Genomic DNA, 23988 nt, shown 5'->3' with positions numbered 1-23988 from the left:
CCTGGCCTCTGTACTGTCCCAACTTTAGCTCTTCTCTTTTTTTGCTTGGCTATTCCTGGCCAACCATGCTATAGCCCTCACATCCTCTTCCTTCTGATTTGAGATTGCGGTGGAGAGGAAGAGGAGCTGCTGCATCCTGGATACGGGAGCTATCTGAAAGGGAAGACATGACCCAGATATGTCTGCTAGCTAGCTACCTAGCCTTGGTGCTTCAAATTGTGCTAGAACTGCAGCTTTCCTCTGCAGTGACTGCATTGTGATCCCAATGCCAGAGGAAGGAGGAGGTAGGCTGTGTGGGTTATTGATGTACCAAACATCTCAGAGGGCTGATCAAAGCTGGACCAGGGGAGGGCTGGTGCAGGACAGATGTGTCGCTGTGGGGAATCACCTGTTTGCGTGTGTCGATGTGGACGTCCTGAGCTGCTGGGCAGGGCAGTGGGTGCGGTGTGAGGCGGACATGGGAAACTGGGTTAAATTCCAGGCATTCTCCTACATCTGAAGCCACACTGTTTCTGGTTTGTCTTTTCTACAACTTATCTTACATCTTGTGTGTGTGAGCGAGTCCTTTGCCAAGCCTACTGGCTATGGAAAAACAATTTAACTGGATTTAATTTGTCGCCCCCCTCCTCCTCCCCACCCACTCCTCCTCCTTCCTCTTCCCTCCTTCCCCACAGTTATTTCTTGCGTCTGGGAGGTTGGGGGAATTCAGCTTGTTTAGTAACTCCGTGCCGAGTCTGATGTAGCTTTGGAGGTTAGACAGGCCCAGTTTCATGGCAGCTTAAAGGCCTCGAATCATGTCGGCATCATCACGAGAGAGTAAACAATTTCCAACTGATTTAGAAGAACGTTTTCCAGGCCACATCAGAAACCGATGTAGAAGTGTCGCTCGTATCCTGGCTGCCTTTAGATCACTCTGGGCTCTTTGCTCTAAAGGGTTAATAAGGCACAATGAAACCAGTTGCCTAGAGCCCTGACCACTTTTTTCCATTCTTGCTGGAAAGTTTCCAGTGCTATTTATATGAAACCTCAGGCCCCACAATCAAGAAACCCACTTGGCCGGGATCAAGTATTATCCATTATCCCGAAGTTCAGCTTCACTCAAAGAGTACTGCATTAAAAAACCATCAGAAATGGCAAAGACATGCTGGAATCGGTGGTCCGTATCATCTCTGTGGACACAGAACAATCTGCAGCGAGCAAGTAGGCAACATGTACAAGTAGGCACCATTGAAATCAATCCACATGACCTAACGACTGTTGTATAACCAAAGAAAATATTACAGCACATCTAATCTGCCCCGGCTCTGATGGATGATGTGTAGTAAAAGACTTTTTTTGTGACCAAATATGTGAAAAGAACCAAACTCTTTTTTCTTTTCAAATCCATGTTCAGAGGGACTGGTGTTTAGCTTTGACCATAATATCATCATATTTTAAAGTGAGTTTAATACCGGTATGATTTACAGAAGCCTTGAAGGCGTAGCCAAAGTGTTTGGCTCTGGGTGAGTGAGTGGTTTTAGTGAAAACTACAACTTAAGAACTCTATACTACTATTATTATTTTCAATTTTCTGTGAGTATAAGCTGTTTAATGTGGTCTTATTAAAACACAATCCCAGAAGAGGGCAGTCAAAGACACAACTGAACCCATCAAACATCTACAGCTTATCAGGAGACACAAATACACAAATACAGTGCACGGTTGCTCGTTTATTCACACTTTAATAAAGGTTTATAATAAAAGAGGATGGATTTGCCTTTCCTTGTTTCTGTCACATATTCACTGTTACAACACTGGGTTATATCTGTACATGTTAAACATGGTAAACATGTCCAAAGTTAAAAAATGTGTGGCTCAGAGGATGAAATTTGGGTGAACTTACATAGTCATCCTAGTGCTGCCTTCTTTTTACCAGGGGCAGTCAATCAGAAGACAGCTGGGTTTCAGGGGGAGGAGCCAAACTGACTTATTTCAAACAAGATGAAGTGACGGGCTTTAAAACAGATTATTTTAAACTATTAATCATGCAAAGCTGCTCTAACAAAGTCAAATGATAAACATATGAAGCTAGAAATGAGCCTCAGAGGTTCCCTTTAATTAACTTCTTTATGCTCATTTATGTTTTGTTTTAATCTGCAAATCAAACGCGTGTTGTGTTGTAGCTACTTTTGGCTCATTGTTAGCTAGTACCCTGGTGTCCATAGGGGTGAGGTATAAAATATTAATCCCTGTAGAGTTACTATAGATGCCAAAAAAAAACCCCACACCTTTAAAACAGGTGATAAATTCTGTGGTAAAGTTGGAGATTTAACACGCGAGTCTGTGGGGACCCACTCACTTTCAGCAGGCCTCATGTGGCCACCAGACGACCTGCAGCCTTGGTGGCCACTGCCTGTTTTCCACTTGGATCATCAGACTGCAGGATACACACCTGCAGTGTGTGTCGGCTCCTGGACAGATGTGCATCTATCTCGTGGGCGTGACTTTTACAGTGGGCGTGTCCGGATGTCCCGATGTCAGCTGCTGAATTCATGGTAACTGTGACATCTTTGATATTGAACACATTTAAAGCAAAAAGTAGAATGTGTTAAAGATCCAGTTTACTCACAAATATCGAGCCTGTGCTCATAAAAAAGATTATTTTTTCTTTTTCGTATGTTTTTCACAGTATCAGGATAAAAGCTGATTTTGGACCGGGTGTCAGTGCCGTCACTGCGCCCCCCTCCTCTTCCTCCTCCTCCTCCTCTCAGCAGACGGACGCATCCATGGAGATCCCGTGCAGCCGTCCTCAGCATTACCACTTCCAAAACCACATTCCAACATGACATAAGACAGACCGGCTTTTCTAAGCAGCAGCTCGAAACCTTTTGGTCCGTTTCTTTCTTTTCCTTTCTTTTTCTTTTCCTCAGCATCCCATTGGCGGTGCCAATCTTAACTTTCTGCCCGCTTCCTCTCTCACTTCTTTACCCGTCACCGGGAGAGAAGTCAGTTCCCCGGGAATTAAAGGAGGTCGTTGGGTTTTTCTTCTTTTCCTTTTCGCTTCTTTTTGGTACTTCTTGGATGCGCATGGATGTGGCGGAAGCGGGGACGTCTCTGCCGGGTATCCGACTTCGGAATCAGGCGAAGCAAGTGATGCCGAACCAGAAGAAGGTGAAAGCGCGGCGGAAACGGCGAAAGGAGCTGGTTTTAATCCAGATCTGCTTGTTCGGCGGTTTGCTCCTGGTCGTTAAAGGGTTTTCCTCCTTAGCGGAAAATTCAGGTGAGAAATCAGCGTTTGCTGAATTCGCCCTCAGCGAGCCTTCTCTTTGACTTCCTCCACGTGTTTGCCTTTTATTTCCTCCCCCTTTCTCCATCTAACACACAGTTAGAATTAAAACACGGCATCGCGGAAGCTGTAGAAATTTACAGTGTTGTAAATATTGTGTTTTTAAAAAAAAAAAAAAAAAAAAAAAAAGCAGACAGACTTTTTTGGTGGCCGCATTCCATTTGGTCAACAATCAGGAAACGAGGGGGTGAATGAGTAGAGAAGTGAAACCCTGCCTGAAACCTGCTAATAACTGTAACAATGATACAACAAATAGAGAAGTAGAAAGAAATAACTGTAATGTTCAAATGTCGAATTACTCCATGTTGTTAATATTCCCCTAACTTAGCAACTGTACCCAAACGTCATCACCCATGCGGTACAGTGCCGTATAATGCGCACTCGTGCGAGCTTCAACTATGGGAAACTATTCATGGCTGAGGAATGCAGAGGATCCTGCGTGTTCAGGTGTTTCAGCTGCAGACAGGGAAATCAGGGCAGCGAGCCCCAGGGTATACAAGCCCGCCTGCACCTCTCCAGGTTACTGCAAATGGTTATCAATCAGTCAGCCATTCCTTATTACAGACTCGGTGGTGGAGATGTTAAAAGAAGAGTCGCATATAATAAAAGCACAGGAAGAAAGACGCATTCATATGTAAAAGTCACCTTCCTACACAAAAGTGTGCAGTGTCTCCACGGCTCAGTTTGTAACATGTGGCACTAAATCTTAAACTTGATAACCTCACAATTAAAGAACAGCCTGGAAATAAAATGATTAAAACTGCTTTAACTTCTGCAGCTACAAACATTTAACTAGCACCGAACCACCTCAGTCAGTCTCTTTAGTAAAATTGTCATTAGAAGCATCATACTTGAAGTCTTTGGAAACTTGCGCATATATACTCTGTTGGTGCATCCGGTTAGCTTTAACTCACAGACACAACGATCCTTATGAAACACTTCAAAACAGGGAAATCTGAGACGTCTCCTTTTGTTCTACAAATCATGACAATACCTTTACAGGTATTTTATGTAGTATCAGCTTGCACACAATAAACAGTCTGCATACATAATATGGTTCACTGGAATATTACTGATGTGGTTTGATAGGATTTCTTTTTGCTGAAATGATTTGCAGCAGCAGAACATCTGCACGCCTCGACTTGATGCCTGCATGTTCCTCCTCATCTGTTTTTGTCTGTGTCTGTGTGACTCAGCTAAAGTGAGAAGTATTTATCACTTTCTGTGGACAGAAGGTCTTCGTGAATATTCATACGCTCGTGATTTGTGCATCATCGGTCCTTCCTCCCCACTGTGTTACACGCAAAAGCAGCTCTGCGAGAACAAGAGGCGACACGTTTAATGCATCTCCCCTGTCCTGTTGTGTTCATGTTAACTCTTAATCAGCGCACTGGAATATCAATTAAAGTTGATTATTTATGATGCGCCTAATGAAGTTCTGCCAATTTAAGCTTGGTGTTGTGGCTCCGCAAGTGGAGCACTCACCGCCTCCTCGCGGGGCTGCATTAATCATTCCCGCGCTTCCCTTCTTCTTCTTCCTCTTCTTCTTCTTCTCCCGGTGCAAGATGGCAAAAGATACGGAGGGTGGGAGGAAGATTGCACCACTGACACGCACACCTCAGTGCTGCTGTGGCTGCTGCGGTGTGGTGTGGTGAAGGTGAGGCTAAGTGAGGAGTTCAGCCAGGCCCCGAGGACGTTTGTGCTTTTTAATTCTTTTCGAATCCTCGTCTTTTGCCAGACTTGTGGTTGGCAGAGTGGAAAGGGCATAGTGCTTCTGCTGGGCTCTGTGAAGTATGAAATGAATTCATTGGTCTTGCTGCTTTCTTGAAGAATGTGCAGATGTAGCCACAGTGGGAGCCCCCACATTGTGCACTGTTGCTCCACCCACCCCCGAGAGGATTTTGTTTTGGAAAATCATGAAATTCCCCTTCAATGTATGAATTGTGGGAGATAAAGAGTAGAAATGGAGGAGAAGGAGGAGGCACCAAATTGACACATCTGTGGAGCTCTGCTCCAGCTGTTGGCTATCCTAACATTACATAAAGAATCAAACTTTAATGTGGCAAAGAATGCAGAACAGGGCATTAAAAATAAATCAAAATGTTTGACACGCACTTTGCTATCTGCAACATCTCTGCAAAACTAACAGCTTAAAGGCATACAGCCGAGTCCATGTATGTAAACATGGAAATGAGGAAAGTTTTAGGATTTAGATACAGAGCAGGATGATGACCAACGGTGAGCACACCATCCTTACAAAAATGATGTCAGCGAAAATGAAAGGAGGATGTGTCCATGAGGTCTCAGAGGATTGCTTCTAAACCACTTCTGAGGAGGGAAAACAAGTAAATTTCACAGCATTTCATGGTGGATAGTGGAGAAAAGTCTTCTTTACCGATAAATTCCACTTAGAGATTAGTGTCAGTGTGATAAAGGTGTATGTAGGGAGACTAACAGGAGATACCGCAGTGGATTAAACCCCCAGTAACACATGTGCCTGACAAGGAGAAGCTGCAATTCAGAGACAAGCTCCATCGTTTGGTCTGCATCTTTATGGACAAGTAAAAGATTTCTGACATGAAGCGAAGCCTCCCGGAGCAATGTGCGATGATGGAATAACAGTTATCAGTTCATAAAAAGTTAGTGGAATCCATTCAGCTCGAGTGATGATGCTTTTGAAGCAAAAGTGGAAAGAAGAAATAAAAGTTTTGTATATTTTCAAGTGATTTAACATGTCAATCAAATTCCAAAGCCAGTTATCAGTTGTAATGAAAGAAATACATATAAAATAAAGTACCTTGATGTACCTTTACTGGTATAATAATGTGCTATTGACACTGTACCACTGTATCACAACATTTTACTACAGAAACTAGAGTACTCTGCTGGTATTACAAGAAGTGTGCTGTGCTGCTTTGAATTGTGTCCTGATAGATTCAACTGGATACAGGGATACAGGGAGTCTCTTCACACAGAGGTTAGCCTTGGAGTTCCACAGGCTTCTGTGCTGGGACCACTGCTGTTTACATTAAACGTGCTTCCCTTGGGTAATGTTATTTGAAAGAAAACTGCACATCTTACCAGTCACAGAGGCCCTCTCATTCCTATTTTTCCAATTTTCCTCTACTTTTCTATTTCTAAATTCAGACAAACTGAGGTTTTTGTATGCGGCTTTTAAAATCCTCCAAACATGGTGTCTGGATGGCATTACCTTGGCCTCCAGTAACACTGTGAGGAATCTTGGAGTCCAGGATATGTCCATCAACACACGCATTAAACAAATATGTAGGACCACTTTGTTCCATCTGCTCAACATTGCTAAAATTAGAAACATCCTGTCTCAGAGTGATGCTGAAAATCTAGTTTTGTATGTTTGTTTCTTCCAGGCTGAGCTTTTATTTTATTTTTTTGTTCCATCCACCTATTGTGCAAATAATTAAAGAATGTATGTAAGTGATGACATAAGTGTTGGACTTAGAACTTTAGTGTGGTTCCTGAATTTAGAACCTAGATGTGTTAGATTTAATGTGATTACAGTTTGGGAAATGTTACACCTAAGACTGCTTATACCCCACTTTCACTCCCAGCACCAGGCTAGTGGGTTTGGAACAGCACTTGATGTGGCGGAGACGCTGCACAAATGCAGAAATGGAGTGAAAGTGGGTACAGAGAGGATACAGACTGGAGACAGACACGACAACAACACGATCTCCCATTGACTCCTATAGCTAAATTTGCATTATCAGATAAGAAAAAAGCACGTCTGTGGACTCTGGAGACCATGCAGACTCCACACCAAGGTTATAATAGTTAAATAACATGAAACTAGAAAACTAAAGCTAAATGTGAGAGAATCTTTTTAATTACCTGAAATAAAAGTTAAATGAAACTTAAGAAAACAGTAAAAGTAACAAAAAAAGTATTGTGCACTAAACTAAAATTTGTCAACGTGGCCTGCATGAAGATGCTTTGGTGCACTTGTTTATTGAGACTTGGATGTCTACATGACTGTGAGAAAAGTGAAATTCTCACAAATACCCCTTGTATTATAGTTACTGAATGATTCAAACTAACACAAAACCGTTTCAACATTTTATGCAATTTTTTCCTCCATGTCCATGTTCAAGCATGTCTAATGCTTTTGCATGTAGCTGCCTGCATCTGTTGCCCCCATTTTTACATTGTAACACCTTCTAATATGTGTCAAATGGACATCTTGGAGTCTGACTAACAACCTAACCTTACACAGTATATTATACAATCAACCTCAGGGTTTTCTAGAAGCAGCTAAATTTCTTTAGTGACAAAAGTTCAGTAATTTGTATCTGGATGTTGCACTGAACCCTCCCATCACTCTCTTTTTACTCCTTCCAGGTTTTGATGTTTCCAGCCACAGCAGTGAGGACCAGGAGAGGTGGATCGGAAGGAGGCTGCTGCAGGACACAGACAACAACAGCAGCAAGAAGACAGGGAAGAACTGCACTCCTCCAGGTAAGACAAGATGAAAGAAAGAGGACACCCAAGTGCGCTCCCCCCTCCCTCTCTCCCTGCTTTCTTCCTCCCCAGAACAAAGAGAGGGAGACCAAACCATCCTCCCCACTCTTGTTCTTTCTCCCTGTCCCTTCTGCCCACCCCCACATTTTCACTTCCTAATGTGGGGGTAACCCAGATTGTGAGGTCAGATGATTTCCCACGAGCGCACGCAGCAGCAGGCGGTGACATTCTGGCTGCCTCAGCGGTTTTCACACTCAGCCTTCGTCACATTTTTTTAGGATCCTGCAGATTTCATTCTCACTCCCTGCACCTAGCTTCCCCTCTCTGTCTCACACCGACTCTCTGTCATTCTTTCCCTTCTTTTTCCCCTCACATTTTTTTTCCTGGTAGATTTTAAAAGGCAGAAAAAAAACCCTGTTTCCATGGCAACCTTTTTGTCCCGTCATCGTTGAACATGTGAGGATGCTTCGTTTGTGAAGTTTCAAGTCACTTTTACAAGGATAGAAATCAGCCACTTGTAATTAGTTTTTCAGCAGCACATTAAACTGAATGATGCAGTTCCTCTAGTGGCCACTTGAGGCCAACTCCAACAGTGGGTCAGTCCCCATAGACCCCACATGTTAAAATCCTCAACTTTACAGCAGCTTGAGTTCCCACTTTGTGACAGCTGTAACCCACCCATTTAAGGCCACAATGAACTTATAAGTAGCTGTTGTTGACACAGGCAGCTGGAGGCCATCTTCTACACTTCAACTCTGCTTTTTGGAGTCACTGAAAGGTGTTTGTGCCTTTTAGATAATTATTAACATGACAAGTAAAATGGGTTTGTGTGCAGTGCAGACTGTCCAAGAAGTCTGTGATCCTGTTTTGGTGAGTGAAATTCTAGTATTTTAAGTGTCCATTAGCAGGTATCTGTGTGATGCACATATACATTCTATGGACAAGTTGACAGCTTTCATGCGAACTATGTGCGACCATCACAACCTGCTCATGGTGACTAAGGACTAATCACAAGCAGGGTTTAGTATGGCACCGTATACCTCCTTGCAACCAATTTCATGTTAGAGACTGGCAGCAACCTCCAGCAACCGGTCAGGTGATACATGTGTTTCTCTAGTGGCCGGTGGTTGCCAGGGGGTCCCTGACCAGTCTCCAGGACTGTGTAGGTGGATGGTGACGCAGACGGCAGTAGCTGCTAGCTGTCTGCTAGGTTTTACCTAAGCTAGCTGGAGTCAGTGAACCGGACCTCTGGACTGTGTTTGTGCTGATGGTGCCTTTTGAATCATTTTGCAGGCTTGTGGCTTCCTGTCATGTTAGTTATATCAGAAGTATGTTCTCCAACGATGCTAGCAATTAGACTGTTTGTATTTATCCAACAAACTGTCTAATCAAGCGTTCAACATTGCATCATCCAGAATGCTAAAAATGGGAATTTGACTACAGCCATCTTTTATATACAGTCTGTGGGTGTAACGCATCCTTAGGCAACCTTGTAGTCTCACCATCAGCTTCTCTGTTGCTATTTTTAAAAGTAAATGGACTGAAATGAGACGTTCGGTGCTGCTATAAGTGATGTGGAGAAAGGTGACATTTGTCTCTTACCTTGAGCAGAGACGATCGTCCTCCCTTCAGGGGGAGAGGCGGTCCTTGGTGAGCTCGTTAAGCAAAATGGCCATCATCAATCTCCTTTCTCACCCTCTCAAGGTCGCCGCTGTCATCTATAAAGAGAGCCAAGGTCAAGGTTCAACTTATTCTCTTCTCCTGCTGATTATACTGTAGCTGTTCTCCTCTCTCTGCTAAATTTAAAGCTCACGCTCCGGTGGCTTCAGCCCCCAGATTCCTCCTGAGGACAGCAAGGTTTTTGCTAAATAACCTCTATTTTATGAAAGGCTTGCGCCATTCTAGTCTTTCTGCTTGAGACTGGATTGAGGCATATTTGGCGTACTCTTATGAGAACTTGTTGAGTCAACCTACATCTGACCTCTGAGTGGAAAGTGTCGGCGTGCGTTTAAAAAGTGCAGGATGTGTAGAAGAAGTGGAGAAAGCAGTACATCTTTGTATTTTAAGATAAGATAAGATAACCTTTATTAGTCCCACACGTGGGAAATTTGTTTTGTCACAGCAGGAAGTGGACAGTGCAAAAGTTATATAGCAAAATTAGAATACAATAAGAATAGAATAGAAACATTAAAGACAGAAAGCCAGCGCCCCTTTCCTGGTCTTGAATCCACCCAGATAGCAGACAGTCTGATGTGAGCCACTTCTGGCACTTATAAATCTGTTACATTAGAAAATTGTTCTGCAGCCCAGATGTGGCTCATATGCTGCAACACACCTGACATCTGGCCCATGTTGGGTGGACCTGTGGATGAGGTTAGGCAGCCAGACACATGACTCAAAGTAGTCTGTAAACCCCCGTAGATATAACTAACTATATCTGCAGGCAGTGTTTGGACCAAAAAGCCCATAGCTATCTTAGTACTAAGGAGGAGGTGACCACTCAAGATAATGTTTGTGATTCCAAGTGCCTATCAGAAGCAGCTCAAATACAGTAAAGTACTGCTCACCTAGCATGGACATTCTGGTGGGGGGGGGTTGGGGGTGGGGGGGACTATTCCAGCAAATAGTCCCAGGAAACAGGAATTCAGTGCAGATGTGAGGTCTCTAATCAGTTCTTATACCAAGGACTTTCTTAAAATGCTTGGTATATCCTTCTCATTTTTCTGTTTGTCAGCAGTGTCGTGTCCGTTGTTATCCTCCATGCCTTAGCCAGTCATAATAGTAACAGAGCCCGGTCCAGGATCTTAGTAAGGCGATGTGCCACACGAGTTAGGGTTAGTTAGTTGGCTTGAACATGCTGCCATAACTCCACCACCATTGTGTCTCCTTTGACGGATCTCGTCAGCCATACCAAGGAGTTGAAGCAGCACTCCGGATGTTAGCAGGCCTTCCAAACTGAGAAATCTGTCTCATGCCGCTCACCCATTCTTTCTGCTGTTTGTCTTCTGATCCAGGAAGACCGTTAACCTATCTGCTTTTCCTTCAGAAAAAATATAGCACCATTAACGAAGAGACCCTAGCATTGTACTGTGCAGTATTTTGATTTGTACAGTGCTTCACACGCCCCTTTTTCTTCACATTTCCATGGAATATGGAAAATGAGTGCAGCAATTTATTGAAAAACTTCTTTTGTATGCCACTTGTCCAATTAGACATTTTTTGTGATGTTTTCTGTTATGTGTAGACACAAAACTGATTCATCCCTTGAGTTGTGAGACTTTGTTATGCTTGAATCATTCCTAGGTCAGTGTTAAGTGAAAAAGTCCTCTGAAAATGGTCAGGTACAGGGAGTTGAGGGAAAATGAGTGAAAAAGCAGACAATGTCTAAAGAAAAGATCTTCAGAAAGCTGAAAAACTATTGTTCAAGACCAGTTTAAGAAATAAAGAAAGTCTGGCTCCTTGGAATTAAAATATAAAGATGTGAAGGGGGTGCGAAATACAATATGTTAGCTCCTCTTTGCAACCTGTTGTTGTTTAACAGAGATTAATGTGCTGCACCAACATTATCCAAAATTACAACTTAGACATTCATCTCACAAATGGTCAGGAAAATCTGGTCCCTGATAGGTTGGGCTCCACTAAAAACAGCCTGCTGTGGAAAATGGTTTACAGTTTCCAAGAAGTGAATTTAGACCCGTGTCAATGTGATGGAAATGCACTCAGTTCCTTGTCTCTGGGTAAAGTTCCTGTGGTGGAAACTGGGCTCTTCATAACTTGCATAGTCTCACATCAAAAGCAAAAATTTCAGCGTTTCTGAGGATGAAAAGCAGCTGGCGTTTCCATCCATGTCACGGTGCAACTTTTAATTTACTATCGGGACTGTTTTTATTAACTTCCACTCAAACGGCTAATCAAGTGATCAGCTGGTTTTGTGTGGGATTGTGTAGCAGCTTGCACATGCATTTGTGCACAGCAGAGTGTGTGTGTGAGTTATTTCCACAGCTTGCCAGCCACAGTGTAGAGCACAAGGCTGGCTGATGAGGAAGTATCCCAACATGAGCTCTGTGCTCTGGGAGGATGCAGCACGGCAGAGGCACTGACTGATTGTTGCCTGAAATTAGAGACCTGCTGATCAAGTGCTCGAAACATGATGGAGCGAGAGCGAGAGAACGAGAGAGAGGCCCTCATTTGCTAATTTTCCCCTTCCAGCCACGCATGAAACAAGCTATCATACCCGTCATTACTTCTCTCTTCGTGATTTTAATTATGAGGACCCCGCTGCTTCTGTTTATTTCAGGCACTTGTTTATGCCTTCTCTCCATCACCACGCCATTTTTTAGTCAAGGGGAAAAAGAAAGGGAAGCACAGCCAGTTGCTGGTAGTAACATTAGACAATGATGTGTCACCTTTGGTAATTATTTCTTTGCCCTTTTGATCTTTTTGGCCATACTTTGAAAATATCAAGGAGAGTTTGCCTAGAAAATGTCTGTAGAGAGGTGGCTGTGTGTTTGTGCGCTGGTGTGTAGGTGAGAACGAGCAGTCTTATTCAGAACGAGCCCTCTCTGTGCAGCTCCTGACCTTCCTTTTATCATGAAAAACAAGAGTGTTTCATTTTGGTGACTTTGCTGCCCAGATCCAGCCCTTCCATGCATGAATAATGACAGCCAGTCATTACTGAGTCACTATTTGATTCAAACTAGTCTCAAACTCGCTTCTTGTTTTGTATGAAGTATTTAATGGCAATGGACTGTATATAAAAGATGAGTTATAGCTTCCTGGTTCGAAAAGTACTTGAATTCTTTCTCATGGCCAGCAGGGGGCGACTCTATTGGTCTATGGCATAGGTGTCAAACTCTGGCCCGCGGGCCAAATTTGGCCCGCAGCCTAATTACATTTGGCCCGCGAAGCCATGTCAAATTACTATTAGAGCTGGCCTACTGGTATTATACAGCTAATATATATATCGTTTAGTATTAAGCTTTGCTTGTTCCATATTCAGTTTTTCAGCAAAACTTGTTTGAGTCCATAAGAAAAGATTCATTCTTATATCTGGAGGAAGATTTTTTTTTTTCAATAAATATTAATGTTAGCCCGCGACTTTGTTCCACTTTTGAATTTTGGCCCACTGTGTATTTGAGTTTGACACCCCTGGTCTATGGTAAACCAGGTCTGCTGCTCACTCCAATCGGAGGACCTCAGGAAACACTTTCCTGATGAGTTTCTGCTAGTCTCCCATCTTACTGATTAAGACTTTTCCACCTCTTGCTCTTCACATTTGGTTTCCAAACACCACAACAAAAAAAGCTTAGCTCAACCCTGTAAACAGGACCTTACTAACCAATGGCTTATATCATCATAAACATGTCCAACACTTATTAAGATAAACTTTAGGTAATAACAGCATAGCGAACAGAACAGTTTTGAAAGTTTAATTTTAATATTTAGGGAAATTTTGATCTGTTCAGTTGATGTCTCTGGAAAAAAAATAACCGAAACTACAGGATTTACCCTTGAAGGACACTGTTTTTGTGCTGGACTTCGATCAGGTTGGGGTTGTGAAGGTAGCAGTCAAAGCAGATGTCCAGACATCCCTCGGCCACTTTTTCCAGCTCTTCTGGGGCAACACAAAGACATTCCCAAACCAACCAAGAAACATAATCTCTCCAGTGTGTCCTGGCATAGTGCCGAGAGGAGACTCTGCCCGAAACACCTCATCTAACAGGCGTCCATCCAGAAGGCATTTTGGTCAGATACCCAAACACCTCAACTGCCTCCTTTTGATGTTGATGAATAGGGATTCTACTCAGAGTCCTCCCAAATAACCAAAGCTTATTTCTTCTGCTTGTATCTCCACTCTATTTCTTTGGTAACAGCGCAAGAGCTTAGTTAAGGTTTGGAATGTAGACTGACCAGATTGACAGTTTCCTTCACTTTCATGCGCAGTCTTCCACAATAAGCCTGTACAGCATCCACATCACTGCAGATGTTGTACCAATCAGGAACAAGACTGTGAGATACTTAACCCTGGAAAGCCTAACCTGTCGCTGGCGTCAGACGAACCATTTGCTCAATTTAAAAAATTCCAATGCATTCTAAAAGCAGCGACTCTTCTCTCTGCTTTTCAGTGATATTAAGGTCATTATGGTAATCCCAAGCACGGTGCAGCTCCATGAAGATGAAGGCCGCTTGAGAGAACAGTGAGTGAGTGTGATGGGCATTTAGGTTCTTTTTACAGTGTTTTTTTTATCGTTTTGATTACCGTAATGACCCTAATATGACTGTAAAGCACAGAGTTGCTGCTTTCAGGAACCGCGTTCCCATCAGTTTTAATGTTTTGAACTCCTCCACTTGAGGCAGCAACTCATCTGCGACCTCCGGTGGGCACTCTGACTGAGAATGATGGCCTCAGACTTGGAGATGCTAATTCTAATTCTCTTTCTAGCCACTTCAGACGCAGAAGCAAATTACTCCAGCACGAGTTTGAGGTGGTCGTTTGATGAAACCAGAAGGACCGCAGTCATCTGCAAATAGCAGAGACAAGATTTTGAGGTTTCCATACCCAAAAACCGTTTGCCCTTTGACTCCTCCTAAAACAGTCATCAATAAAAGTCCAGAACTTAGCTCAGTCCTGGTTTGAGTCCAACACCCACCAGCTGTGAGTCTGACTTTTTCAAAACCTCGACATCTCAAGGATACTTGAGGGTGAGTGGGAGTTCAACTAGTCTACAGGTGTTTTGAGGTTACTGGAAAAACTTTCCCACTTCACTTTTTTAACAGCTCATCCATTCGGATGTAAGTATTAAGTTAGGGGTGTGGCTCTTCTGACTGAAATATGGCTCGACACACATGAAGCCTCTACCATGGATAAGACCAGGCAGGATTCAAGGAGGTGTCCACTGTAGAGACCATCGAGTACAAAGTGGCTGCATTTTACTTTGATGCCCCTACACTTATAGAGGAAAAGAAGAAAAGTCCACCTTAGAAGAAGTAAATGGGCAACGATTATCTGCAGTAAATCTGAAAAGATGTACGTTTTAAGCACACGGCCATGAACCCGCACGCCCACATGCACTTCATCGTCTTTGTCTGTCAGCTTGATACAAAAAACATCCCCACAGCTTTTCCTTCAGTTTGCAGCACATTAGCAAACAGATTGCTTAATGTAACCCCCCTGAGCATCTCTGTGTACAGTAGCATTGGCTGTGTGATTAGACAGAGCGTCTGGGTACCCCGTACACGTGACTGCTCTCTCCAGGGGTCTTTCCCCGGTGGCTGTTATTAAAGTTCCTCTCCACTCAGCTCAGCTCAGCTTCAACGCAATGCTCCATTTTAGGAAAGGAGGTTGCTATGACTTAATCAGGGCTTCCCTGTGAGAAATGTGCTGTGTGTGTGTAGATGAACTGTTAAGAATAGTATTGATTAATGCGAGGGTGCTGGCCCTGGATTCAGCAGTGAGTAGGAGAATGTGTGCTGTTTTGCTCAGCGTGTATGTGCACATCTGTGAACATACACAGATGTGCACATACATACACAGGGGGCTGGAGGATGCCCTCACTGCACGTGGGCATCCTCCAGCTTTCTCCCCACGTGCCAGAGGTAACTGAGTAAGCATCACCACAACACAGCTGATAAATAAATCAGCAGAAGCCAGTGATTTCTACTTTAATGCCTAACAAAAGCCCTCCACTAATCAAATACAACACTGACCCAAAGAGGAATGATTTCCTCAGAGAAATCCATTGTACCGCGTTAAAATTACATTAATAACTGTGAGTGGGTTGCATATTAACAGTTGCAGATGGAGGCAAAGTTCTTTCATAACTGCCTAATGTGCAGATTGGGAAAGTCATCTTGTCTTGTTATTGCAGGAGCAGGAGCTCCGCGCTCAGGGGAATAAGACCAATCCATCACAGCAATTAGCTGAGCAGAAACTACCCTCCACATCAGCTCCTACTGCTTCTACCTCACTCTGCTGCTCCTGCACCTACAAAATTCATCCAACGTTACATTTCATGCTGTTTTCCTCTCACTTTGATTGTGTTCATCCGCTTGCCACGTGTGGAGGAAATCTTACTCCTGCTGAATTATAGAGCTCAGGTTGTTTGCCAGCAGCGAAAGTGACTTGACACACCTTTAAAGATTCATCCTGCTGGTTGTGACTGCGACTGAGCAATGTTGAGGCTGTTTCCTGAGCCACGAACATCCTTCTTTACTGCCGTGCTCCCCAAGCTCCCACATAAAGTTTTGCTCTGAACAGCACGCTGGGTGTACAAATAAACTTCTTACAGAGCTGTTGGTTCTTTGATATGCCTCAGTTGTTAAAGTTTGGGTATTTTGGATAAAAACTAACAGAAAATAAGAAAAAGTCCTGGACTTGAATCCTGATGTTGTAGTTAAAGTGTTGATGTTTAACATCCACAGCATGCCAGGAGATTTTTAAGGGTTTTTGGTGCTCTGGGGTAGATCCTGAAGTCACTGCACAGATTATAGATCTCATCTGGCCTATAAAAACCTTGGGATCCATCAAATATACCTGGAAATTACAGCTGGAGGAAAGGATGTCAGGAATGCCATGCTTAGCTGCTGTCACTGTGACACTATTGGGATGGATGGATGGATGGTTGGATGGATGGAATGAATGAATTCCCTAATAAAGAAAGTACTTCCACCTCATTTTAAATTGGTGTGACGCTAACGAAGGCTTGTGGTTTGCAGTAAATTTAAAAACTCACTTCTGTGGAGGCAGTTTTGAAGGACTAAGCCTGGCAGCATGTATGTGCCACACAGCAGCACCTAAAAGATTAAAAGAACAGAGAGTGTTTGATAAGGTGTTTGATTTGCTTTATGGGGATGAATATTTCAATCTGTCAGATTGCCTTTTCTGAGGATGAGCTCTTCACACAGAGATGCCAGGCGACCGGGAGGCTTTGATGATGACTGACAGATCCACGGCTCCCGAATGGTAGAGCTGGCAGTTTGAGATCTACCAAGGGAAGCATTTGTAAACAGCTAAACTGAATTATTGTCCTACTGAAAGAAAGAGCAATGATTACACGTAAACATAACAGATGGATGTACAGCTGATTATAAAGTCCTGTCTGTTCATAGCTTTGAAACATCAGCCAGTGAAAACTATATCTGGTTTCTTAGGACCTGTGTGTGTGGGTGTGTCATATCTTCGTGCAGACCAAAAATTGGAAGTTTACTATATTATGGGGACCCAAATCCTGGTCCCCATAAGTTTGAAGGCATTTTTGAGACTCAAAATGTGGTTTTAGTGACAGGGTTACACGTGGTTATGGTTAGGTTTAGAGCGAGGGTTAGGGTTAGGCATTCATTTTTGATGGTTAGGGTTAGGGGAAAAAACAGGAAATCAGAATATATCATCAGAAATAAATACATCATAAAATCATAAGTGTCAAAATCATCGGATAAAAGGCTGATGTGCTGTCCTGGACCTTCGTATGGATATTATTACTTGAAAAAGCCTGCAGAGTTTAAACACAGTAAAGTTTGCAAAACAGTCCTACCTAAGTCAGTGTACTATTACTATACTATGTACTATATACTATTATCTACTATACTGTGATCCAGAAAAACCAAATCACATATACTTAATATACAAATATACATGCATCTCCATAAATAAGCCTGATGCACAATCATGTAAATATACTGTTTGTTCAATTGGTTAAAATGAATTTCTATAAATGACTGTTGCAGCTCAAGATCATCTCAATCAAGGAGATGCTGCTGACTATCAATAATAATACAGTGTGTTATATTTTTGAATTTATATTTTTAAAATTTACAAAATAACAGTAAAGTAGTAAAAAGCAGAATAACATAGAAAAGTAAATGTAGTGAGTTTAAAGGGTCCTTTCGCTGCTCTTTCAGGCTTTTGTGACCAAGCCTGAAGTCATTGTGGACCAAGATGAAATATTTTTAACTTGCTCAGATGCAGATGAAAAAACATCTTTGCATAGACTTTGAATGTAAATGTGTTGTACAGAAACTTTGCGTCACATTTGTGGTGAATGCACAGCACAAATGTGTGAAATCCTGCCTTTATTAAGTCTTTCTGGGACTGAAACACAATGAATGAATGATATTTAATGTAAAGGCAGGGCTGTAAGGAGCTTGGAAAGAGAGGCGACTCCACTTCTTTAAGTTTCTTAAAGATGTTTCATCTGAGAAGCTTCAGTTCTAAAACCAAGTGCTGGAGAGTCCCAGGTATTTAAACCTTAGTGGGAGTTGTCCCTTCACACCAACTATCGTACCTCATCACGTCAGCCGAAGTGTGAAAACCTCTGTTGAGGTTTTGGGTGAAACCTTCCCTCACCGTATCATGTGATGTGTTATTGACTTATTGATCTTCTCAGGCTTATTAAGCCGTCTGAGAAAGAATCTCAAAACTGAATTGTAGGTGGCAGACAGGTGGTGTCGTAAGCCCCGCCCTCTGTTCAAGGATGGTTGTTCACAGCGGACATAAATGGCCTCTTTCATTCCTCTTTCAAACCATCTGTGTTATCGATCCAAAATGTGAACATTGGCATCCTGGAAAGAGTGACCTTTATCCTTGAGATGCAGATGCAAAGGTCACTCTCTCGAGAATGCCAACGTTCAGATTTTGGACGGAGAAGACAGACGGTTTGAAAGAGGACAGAAAGAGGGTGATTTTCAAACTGAGCATCAGAATAGGGAAGAAAGGTGATTTAACTGGATTGCTGTGGTTGTTGGTGTCAGACAAGCTGGTCAGTATTTCATAAACTGCTGATCTGGGGTTTTCTTGCAGAACCATCTCTATGATTTTCAGATAATCGTCCAAAGAAGAGAAAGTATCCAGTAGAATCGGCCAAACCGATTCAAGCTGACATGAAAGCAAAAGTAACGCACTTCACAATTCACACAGCCTCAGCAGAGCTGCACTGCACAAGATTGGAAAAAGGTTGCCTAAATAATAGTAAAGAAAATAAAGGAGCTATTGAAGCACGTTTTCTAAATACTTAGAGAATTTGATGATGGCTGCCGTGCAGATGCCTCTGGGTGACTTCACTCAGAAACCCTCCATAGCAAAGCTGACTACTTTGACCACAGCACATCTGATGTTTTCACAGTGTTTTTTTTAACCACTTGTGAAACTCCACCTGTTTTTTTCGAAACCCGGAGCTCGTGTAGAAAACCACACTGAAGTCCACACAGAAGCGTCCCGGCAGGGTTCAGACCCTTGACCTGTTTTCTTTGAGACAACTGTGCCAACCACTGATCCACCGTGCTGCCTGTTGTGTTATTAATGGCAGAAATGTGCTATGAATTGAAGCAAAGGAGGTAAAACGCCGCGAGATGACACATGTAAACTGACCTAAATGTCAATGAGATCAGGACTGCAGAGAGGTTCTGCCTGTCGAAGTGTCCAGCAGTTTATTGAAAACTGTCAAAAGTGATTTCCTTCACGCTTCCTCACAGACGTACAAGATGCATTTTGCTGTGAAGCAGTGAACTTGAGCTGAGCTTTTGTTTGTTTACAACAAAAATTCCTCAGGGTACCTTTAATATTAGATAACATCTGCCTCTGATGGGAAATGAAGTGGCACACAACTGGAATCCAAGACAGTCAATAAAGCAGAGTAATAAAAGAACCCCCAACCAACAGAATATTTACTGTAAACTCAGCTGATTGTGGGGTTATGTTAATATGTTGTTGAGGAAAACCGGGTGAGTCAGATTGTAATTAAAAATGAATAAAAAAGTGTTAAAAAGATTCTAGAAGTGAAGGAAAACTGCAGACGGTGTAAATGTGAAAGTTATTGGTCTCAAACTTTGGATGCAGTCCTAATGTGAAAAGATTTTCTATTCAAAGCTAAGCTGCCCTCCTGCTGAGGTAATGGGAATGTGGGTACAATCTCCTGCTCCAGTCACTCATAAGAAAAATATCAGCACAGAACTAAAACTCTTCAGATGCTGTTCTCACGGTGCCTGCAGGTTTGTCGAGAGAGGACGAGGGTTGTGGTGAAGCTGCAAACATGCGTCCCTTCTTCAGTGACTGATCACAAGAGTCAACCTGAATCTCAGAGAGTCTGTTGCCTTTCGTATGTACGTGTTATCAGTTATGAGTGGAGTTTGAATCGCTGCTCTCATTCATCTGATCTAAATGCAGCAGTTTTGCCACTTTTGTTCCACAGAGATGAGTCACGAGGAGGTAAGCTCCAAACAGACTGAACCTAACCAGCTCGCTGGGCCGCCTGTGTTTCCATGGTGATATACACTGTTTAACAGTGAGTCACCGTCAGTATGCTGAAAGGCCAGGGCTATGCCCAAACTTTGCACCGTGTTTGCACGGATTGATCTCGTTGACGTGACACGGAGGGATGACGCTGGATGTGGTTATTTTAGAAACCGCAGGAACCAAAAACTTTCAGCTGGTGCCACCTCAGTGAAGAGATCTTCTATGCCAGAGCTGATAATTGGCGCCTTCACAGAAACCGCCTTTGAGATTACACCATCATCTTGTGATTTCGTGTTTCATCTTTTCTTTTTTCTTTCTTTTTTTTGCATCAGCTGTATACAATACACAATGTGAAAAAGTTTCAAGAGCACATCCATGAAATCACAAGCCTTTGCGGATTTAAATATGCCCACAGACAGTTTAAATGGTGGGCGGAGCCACTGTGACATCACCCATTGGTTTGTGAAATGCTATTTCAAAACCGTGAGAGGAGCAAAATCAGCTGATCTCAATGCCAGCCTATCCCAGCTGATGGCTCAGGTGATATGCTTTACCCTGCCTGCAGCTGCTGCACATCTGCAAACCACTTTGCAGCCCTACACCCCCTCAGCTGCTCCTATTCATGCTGCTTCAGACTCAGTCAGAAACGTTCTCGCTGCTGGGACGGGCAGGTTCCAGAGCAGACCCACAAAGCCAAATATAAATTACTGCCAATATTCTTTTGATTATAGTGGTCCTGACTGACTTGCAGCTTCATTTCAGCTGTGCTGGCGTCGTTTCTAACCGTAATAACAGCTTTGTACTCGCCAAGTTAATCGCTGAGATGTGAGAGGACAGTAACATTGAGGAAAACAAATAAACAAACAAACACGAGCTGCTGGGTTTACTTCAAGAAATCACTTATTTCAGTCCAGTGCAGACTTCTATCGTAGGGGATGATGATACAGTGGTGATTTCTTTGCAGCAGATTAAAACCAAAAAGGCAGTTTGTTTCCCAGCTTGTAAAACCTCTGATGTTTTTTTTAACTCTCATCACTTCATGATGGGCTGTGATGAATTATTGCAAAGGGAACTTGTTTTTGTGTTTGATCAGTCAGTTACCTGCTGAACTAATTTAGAGAGAGCCTGACGCAGCTCATCTTATTAATGCAGTAGAACCTCACTCGTGAGTGTGTGTTGTCTTGCTGAGTGATGCTGCATCACTATTTGTTGAGCCTGATTTTTAATATTGCTCCTATTATATTTCAGGATGTACTCTTTAATTGCAACCGCAGGTTTAAGCTGAGGATATTATCCCATCCTCAAGAAATACATCAACTTAAAATATATAGCTGTAGCAGAATAAATATAGAGGCATTTGTTACTAATACAAAGATTTGTCATGCTCAGACCATGCATGCCTGTAATATAAGTGTGTATCTGTGTTTGTGTGTGTAGATGTTTGTGGAGACACTGTATGCATGCTGCGAACAACGCAGGAAGGGACAAAAAGCAGGAGTCCTTAAATGTCACACATTACTCAGCACAATAACCACGCTCACGACATGCGATGTGTCAGCCCACATCATTGTCGCCCACTGAGCATGTGCAGAACAGGCCCCAAGCTCTCCACGTGTGCTCAGCGTACACGCGGGATGTACAGGAGGATGAGCCCTTACGTGTCCCCACGGGTGGGAATGAAACTTTAATCGTTTGTTTCTTTATTTCGTTGTTTCGTGCCGCGATGAATCTGCTTATTGTTGTCCTTGTGAGTGCGAGACTCCATTAGAGCAGCTGATGCCGGCCGTCACTCCTCTTCGTCCTGTGTCATCATTACACTCCTCACAAAGCCGCTTCCCACCCTCAGTCAATTTAGACTCCCAGAATGCCTTGCTTCAAGTCATAAGGTGCAGCAGCTAAAGTTAGGCAGCTATTTAAGGATCTGTTTTTCATTTAAAAATGTTTTCTCGTTTTCACCCTTCCAACGTGCTTTTCTGTCACGACAGAGATGCAACGGTTAAAGGCACATTTCAGTGTTTTAGTGAGATCGAGCACACTGCTCTCCTACAGAGAGCTTCACAACCCTGAGCTGTTTGCATTTGAAAGAGATGACTGTGTTTACGCTACAGCTGAGCGGCTGTTCATTTCACAGCTTTAGGAAAGTAAATATTAGCCCTTTTTTTGTTGTTTTTTTGTCAGGCGATTGAGCCACGCATCAGTGATCTTATTCCCTTCAACTGAATACAAATATGTGTTCACGCCAGCTGTGACATGGTTAGTTTTTCCCCCTCTTTTATTTAGAGATTTCTCCAAAGAATAGCGCAAAGACAAAGCTGATCAGATGGCATGTGTAGCAGTCTGCCTCCGCTCGCGGCATGCTCCGTGTGGAGTATCTCGTGCAGGAGGCGGCACACGGGATGGCCACTCTCGCCAGCTGTGAATACACTGGACTGTTACCCTGAGCTATTCTCACATCAGCTCAATATCACATCACACAGATGATTTTTTTTTTACGATTCTTGCCATTTGAAGGGATATTATGCTGTCATTACTGTTATTGTTTTACAACTTTTATTCTTCTGGCTGTTTGTAAAATATGAAAAGTTTTAATGCCATTATAATAAAGAAAGAAAACCACACGACTAAAGCAGAAATTATCTGCTCTTAGGCTCTCCTAACAAAAAGCACTTTAAGAATAACTCCAGTAGGACTTGACCTTTAAACTTTGTAGCACAAACACTTCTTCCTTCATACATTTGTTTAACTGCTCATCCAATTCAGCTATAAAAGGCTAGCGTGTATCCTAGCTGTCATAGCGTGAGAGGCTGGGTGCATCTGGACAGGTGACCGGTCCACCACAGGGCTGACACAGTGAGAAAAGAAAAACATTCACACCTACAGCCAATCAACCCTGAGTACCCGGAGAGAACCACACAGGCACCAGCAGAACATGCAAAGTCCACACAGAAAAGCCTCGGCTGGCAGGTTTGAGCCAAGATCCTTTTGCTGTGAGGCGACAGTGCAATGAAATCATCGTGTGTCTGTTATGCTTTTATTTTAGATGCATTTCCCTTTTTGTTTAACCAGAATAATACACCAGAATGAGGTCATGTGCTGGGTTGAAAACGTAAGGGTACCAGTTTATACACTGGGAAAACTGTGCATCGCGTTTTTTCTCATGACCACATTTAGTTCCACTGCGTTTTGCAGCCGTTGCAGGACTCTCTTGTGGGTTTTTTGTTCCTTTCTGCATTATTTCCTCTTCAGTGTGGTCAGTGCATGGGTGGTGCTTGTGTGTGTTTTGTGTTTGTTGCACAAAATAAAAGAAAGGTTCCCATGAAGAAGTTCTGACTGACTGGTGGACTGAACTGATGATGGAATATGTATCATGTGATTGTTTGTTAGTACCGTCTGGTATCGCTGTCAAATTTCCTCTTTATTCAACATCATAACTTCTTGTTGTAACTCTTCTTTTCTCTAATCGTGTTCCTGTACAGGTTGAGCCATCTTATCTTTGTTTGCAGATTTCAAGAGTTCATGTTTTTCTTCACTGTTCACTTTTTTGTGGTTGTCAAATTGAGCAGAAATTTCTTGGCTTGTCAAAGTCAAGAATTCACATGATGATTTGTAAAGTATTGTGAATCCGTTTCTGATAAATCTGTCTGTATTCGTGAGTCATATTCTACAGGGGACTTTATTCATGCAGAAGTAATCACTCAAAGTGACCCCGTGTACGTGTGGTGGTCGCTCACATTTCTTGAGCTGAATCATTCCCTGCTGATTGGCATTCTTGTGGAGTTTTGGGAAATAATGTTGAAGTGATCTTCCGCTATCAATTCACAAGTCTCATGAAGGTTTTATGTGGCTGTTGTGGTCACGTTGAAACAGCCACACGCTGTCCTGAATTGTTCTGCATGGTTGAGGATGTGGTAGAGTCCCAGAAGTGCTGTTTGAGGTAACGATA

The 23988-nt window shown here is 42.8% G+C and overlaps 1 protein-coding gene across 1 annotated transcript in view; it reads left to right on the top strand.

Annotated features, from left to right (window-relative positions):
• The first annotated feature begins 51 nt into the window (after positions 1–51).
• The window catches only part of LOC116320238 (sodium/potassium/calcium exchanger 3), a 62883-nt gene continuing 38946 nt past the window's right edge, over positions 52–23988 (top strand). Inside the window, exons 1-3 of the mRNA XM_031739790.2 lie at positions 52–2534; positions 2669–3259; positions 7700–7816. Of these exons, the coding sequence (XP_031595650.1) occupies positions 3061–3259; positions 7700–7816 (316 nt within the window). The 5' untranslated portion in view covers positions 52–2534; positions 2669–3060. The remainder of the gene's footprint in view (positions 2535–2668; positions 3260–7699; positions 7817–23988) is intronic.

Source organism: Oreochromis aureus, linkage group 6, assembly GCF_013358895.1.
Source record: "Oreochromis aureus strain Israel breed Guangdong linkage group 6, ZZ_aureus, whole genome shotgun sequence".
NCBI classification, from domain to species: Eukaryota; Metazoa; Chordata; class Actinopteri; order Cichliformes; family Cichlidae; genus Oreochromis; species Oreochromis aureus.
Note: the sequence above shows the minus strand (reverse complement) of the source record. Positions and strands in the feature narration are given on the sequence as shown.